The sequence below is a fragment of the Halyomorpha halys genome, unplaced genomic scaffold (assembly GCF_000696795.3).
Source record: "Halyomorpha halys isolate HHAL.00 unplaced genomic scaffold, Hhal_1.1 Scaffold7.1, whole genome shotgun sequence".
Taxonomy (NCBI): Eukaryota; Metazoa; Arthropoda; class Insecta; order Hemiptera; family Pentatomidae; genus Halyomorpha; species Halyomorpha halys.
The window spans coordinates 2,173,644-2,178,130 of NW_027110368.1; the positions used below are offsets into that span (position 1 = coordinate 2,173,644).

The 4,487-nt window shown below is 32.3% G+C and overlaps 1 protein-coding gene across 1 annotated transcript in view; it reads left to right on the forward strand.

Annotated features, from left to right (window-relative positions):
• Positions 1 to 1,199: 1,199 nt before the first annotated feature.
• The window catches only part of LOC106677245 (palmitoyltransferase ZDHHC6), a 21,156-nt gene continuing 17,868 nt past the window's right edge, over positions 1,200 to 4,487 (forward strand). The window contains exons 1-5 of the mRNA XM_014415051.3: positions 1,200 to 1,417; positions 1,616 to 1,797; positions 1,873 to 1,957; positions 3,372 to 3,535; positions 3,841 to 3,984. Coding sequence (XP_014270537.1) covers positions 1,363 to 1,417; positions 1,616 to 1,797; positions 1,873 to 1,957; positions 3,372 to 3,535; positions 3,841 to 3,984 — 630 coding nt within the window. The 5' untranslated portion in view covers positions 1,200 to 1,362. The remainder of the gene's footprint in view (positions 1,418 to 1,615; positions 1,798 to 1,872; positions 1,958 to 3,371; positions 3,536 to 3,840; positions 3,985 to 4,487) is intronic.

A 4,487-nucleotide genomic window follows, 5' to 3' on the forward strand; every position in this document is an offset into this window, starting at 1 on the left:
TTGATGCATAGTAAAGTAACTACTTAGGGACTATGTCTCTTAGTAGTATGATTACCCACAGAGTATTCAGTTATAGGTACCTCTTGGGATATAAAAAATAGTTGCATTAGATGTGGTTCAGTATATTCCTTCTTTATTTTAAAAATTTATTAATATATTCTAATATCATGCTAATTCCTATTGATTAATTAGTAAGTAATACCTATAGAGACATAACCGAGAGCTAATTCCTCTCGGCTGTTCCTCCCTTTTCGTCAGGACCTACAGCGAAAACCTTTAGGACTTGTTGAATCTAAGATTCTATAGTTTAGGGCAAAAGATAATACAGGTCATGGAGTTATGACAATATTTATTGAACACAGTAACAACACCCAACGGAACAATAGGCGATACTAACTCGTATATACAATGTCTAAGGTTATAAATGAAACGTGGTCGAGATAGTGTCGCCACAGATCCACAAATAAATTATCCAACAGGACTGGCTTCCCCTTCACGACCGTGAGCATCTACCTTATAGAGTAAAGTTTCCATTCTGGTAGGATTCACGGCGAATGCCTGTAAAACTCACCAACACTTCTGTCAACTCACTTCTTATCTAGTTATTTAACTCATTGAACATGTATTGTTGAGGCCTTCTGATGTAGAGTACCTCACATCTTCAATCGGTGCGAGGACCTATTATTCACAGCCGCCTTGACACAATAACATAAGACGATTGTCTTTGATCGTGGTTAACGATAGGTTGAGCTGTACCAGGTCTCTCAACTCTCGGCTGTAATGGTTCTGGGGTAGATTCCTAGAAATTTGATTTGAAAGTTGTACCAGGTTTCTACACACACACATATGTACAAAATAATAATTAATTATCTGGTATTAATTGAAATATTAAGACTTAGTGAGCTTCGTATGTCTTCCAGTCAGCATTGGTGCCGACTGAAATTATAATTATTGCTTAAATAAACTAATTTTCAAACTAACATTTTTCTATTAAAACTATTTCCCGTACAAAAATCGTAATTTTTAGAGATGTTTTTTACATTTTTACTTTGAGTGTTTTTATGGCACTACTTGCGGCATAGACCCCCCTTCTGGAAGCCCCTGTAAAAACCGCCAATCGCTCTCTATGGTACCATTTGCTAATTGTTCTTTTGTAACAGCTCGTTCAGGACCTACCTATTCCTAATCGATATACGATGCTGCTTTGTTTATGAGTGTTCGTTCGAATTCTTAAAATGTACTCTTGATATTACGTTGTTCATTAGTCATGAATCAAGTTCGAGTTCCTGTTTGTTATTGTATGATAAAGATGATTTGTTTTAGTTTAAATTTAAATTGTGAAATTTGATTTAACTATAAAATATGTGCTTTGGACCTTTCAAGAGAGTTTGTCATTGGGGACCTTTGACAGCTCTAGGTATTTTAAATTATAATAAATTTTACTTTTTAAATCACTTTAAGCCTTCTAATATTTATGAAATTTTAAGTGTTTTTCGACTTTAAATGATGTTTATCTTTCTTGACTGAGATTTTTTTTTTACCGGCAGAATGAATTTGATTGAACCGGTTATTGACTAGGTGCTGTTAAGTATTATTTAGTTTTGTTTGTTTTCAGGAATAATTAAAATTGTAACATATTCGATGGTGCACTGTAGTAATATGTTGCTTCCACCCACCCAGAGCTTCGCTGGGTTTTTGAATATGATTACTTTTCTAACAAATAGTGGTCTTACCATTTATAATCTTCTTAGTGCTATGTTTGAAGGTCCTGGTTATCTTCCATTAAGGTGGTGCCCTGTAAGTAGAATATCTATGTGGGAAATAAAATCTTGTTTTATGATTTAAACATTATTAAATTTTATTTTGTCGCAGGAATATGCTGCTGATGAAGCCTATCTTCAGTTCTGTAAGGTTTGTGAAGGCTTTAAAGCTCCAAGATCACATCATTGCAGAAAATGTATGTACTGTTAAATTGGATAGTAGAATAACACATTAGCTTTTTAATGTTTCCAACTTTAATGCTAATTTTTGAAAATATCTGTTGATGTTAGGTCGGTTAAATGGCTACAACAGTAGTGGTAGGACTATAATTTTAATTCATTAGTAATTAGGCACAAAATTATTCTATGATTAGAAATTATAATGTGTTGGAGTATTGGCTATTTGTCTGACTTCAGATTTGAGGTTGCCTAGTACTGTGTCTGTAGAACAATAAACTGACAACCCGCAATCTGACTCCTGTTGATAGCTTTTGATACTGGTTTCCTGATGCTATGGATATATATCAATGTTCTGATAACATATTGGTCTTAAATCAAATACAATCTTTCAGCTCTAGCCCTCGCCTCAGCACAAAATCTTATCTTTGAATACTGTACTCAAGTGTCACTCCTACTTGTGGGTGGGTGTATATACTTATACAGAACTCATTATTGTTGTAGATTTTATTCCCCACTATTATATATTAATTATTACTACTTATGCACTGTTACTGTCTGGTAGGGTATAGTGGATTTCATCTTCCTTGTTAAATTATTATTTATTAGAAATATTTTTATTTAATAACTATATTTCAGGGCCATTGCCCCATCTTAAGATATAACTGATATTTCTTCCCTTTTATGATTTTTGGTGTTATAACCTTGAGTGATTGTGATGTTATAAAGGCAATATAAGTGATGCTACACTAGATTGAAGAATTGGGGTTTCAGGCTGAATTTCAATATTAACAACTTTTTCAATGTTGTTTGATTTAACTTGAGTCTTCTCTTCCTGTGTTAAAAAAATGTTTTAAAATTAAGATAAGACCATCACTAATTTAGATTCTTAGGGAGTGGGTAGCCTGGAAAGCCTTCCCTTCTACTATATTTGGTGTTATGATCTCCTTTGAGAGATTTTAACATGCCATACAAACATAAAATGTAATGTTTTAAATCATCCAAAAATCATAGATTAGCTAAATCATACAGCTTTTGTAGCAACTAGTTCAAGCCTCTGTTTTTACATTCATAATCAAATGTGTAGCTTATTTTAATTTTTGCTGCTCATGAACTTTCCTTTGGCAGTTATTTTTTTGGATAATTTAATTTGATTTCATTTTTTATGGTAATGATATTATGATATTTTTGCGAGAATCGGATTAAAGATTTTAGAATAAGATTAATTTTTCAAAATGTCTACATTACTTTCAAACCATTGTATCTTGTTTAAAGTGATCAGGATAGAGTATGTTACCTATCCTGGTAAATATGAGGTTTGATATCTAGTGGCTTGTTTAGTTACTGTTTAGTATTTGGAAAAGGTTAATTTTTTGTATACCATAAGTTAATTATTTTCGTACATTATTTCTAAAAAGTCTCTTGTATTTGCAGGTGGCCGCTGTGTCCTGAAGATGGATCATCATTGTCCTTGGATAAATAACTGTGTTGGCCATGCTAACCATGCTCACTTTACTGCCTTCCTGTACTTCAGCGTCAGTGGATGCTTGCAAGCTACTGCCATTATGGGATATACTCTCTACAGAGCTTTTTACAGAGTAATTTTTTTTTTCTTATTTTTCTACAAATGTAAGAGAGCTTTGAACCAAAATGATTAGAGGTATCATAAGAATACTGTATTAATAATAGCATGTCTAAAAGCTATTATTTTTTTCAGAATATTTTAAGTAAACTTGGTATTAAAATAAGTTTAAAAATGAAAATGAAAAAGAAAAATCTTTAAAAAAAAATAGAAGAAGACCTATTTGTCTTTTTAAGTTATTAGACAATATATTAAAATTAAGTTCTCAGTCACCCTCACTTATTATTGATTAATAAAGCTTACTCACATTTTATGTTATAGGCATGGTATATGCAACACATGCAGAGTAGTTTAGTGTCTACTACTACCATTCACTTTACTGTGACCACTCTTATATTGACTGTTTTTGCAATTGGATTATCAATTGGTGTGGTATTATCTGTAGGTGCTTTGTTATTCTTTCAGGTAAGACAGTTTTTGTTTTTTCTTGACTGTTTAGATATATTGTTAATAACAATTATGCTATTAACTTTAACCAGTAGTAATTGATATCTATCTTTCTGATGTATAAGTATTGTACATCTTACTGACATTTAAGGTGTTGAGAACTAGAGTGGACTATTCAACATTTTTGAAAAAATGAGTTTGGAGTGTGAAAGCATTGTATGTCATGCCATCTGTTGACTTTTTATAAAGAAGTTAATTAATTTCGATACCATTCAAGAGTTTTAGCTGGTTTAACATTTGGGCTGTTTTTGGCCGAGGGATTTCAGCTGTCAATATTGGCTACTTTGTTACTGCAACAGCACCGGTTTGAATCTTGAAATTGATATTGAAAAATCGTTGGATGTTTATTTTTGGAGGTCCCAGGCAATGAATACTAGACCTAGACCCCTCCACCATGGTTCGATGGTTTTTTATGACCAAGAAGGAGGTTATTAAAAAAAATAAAAAAAGTATTACATTTT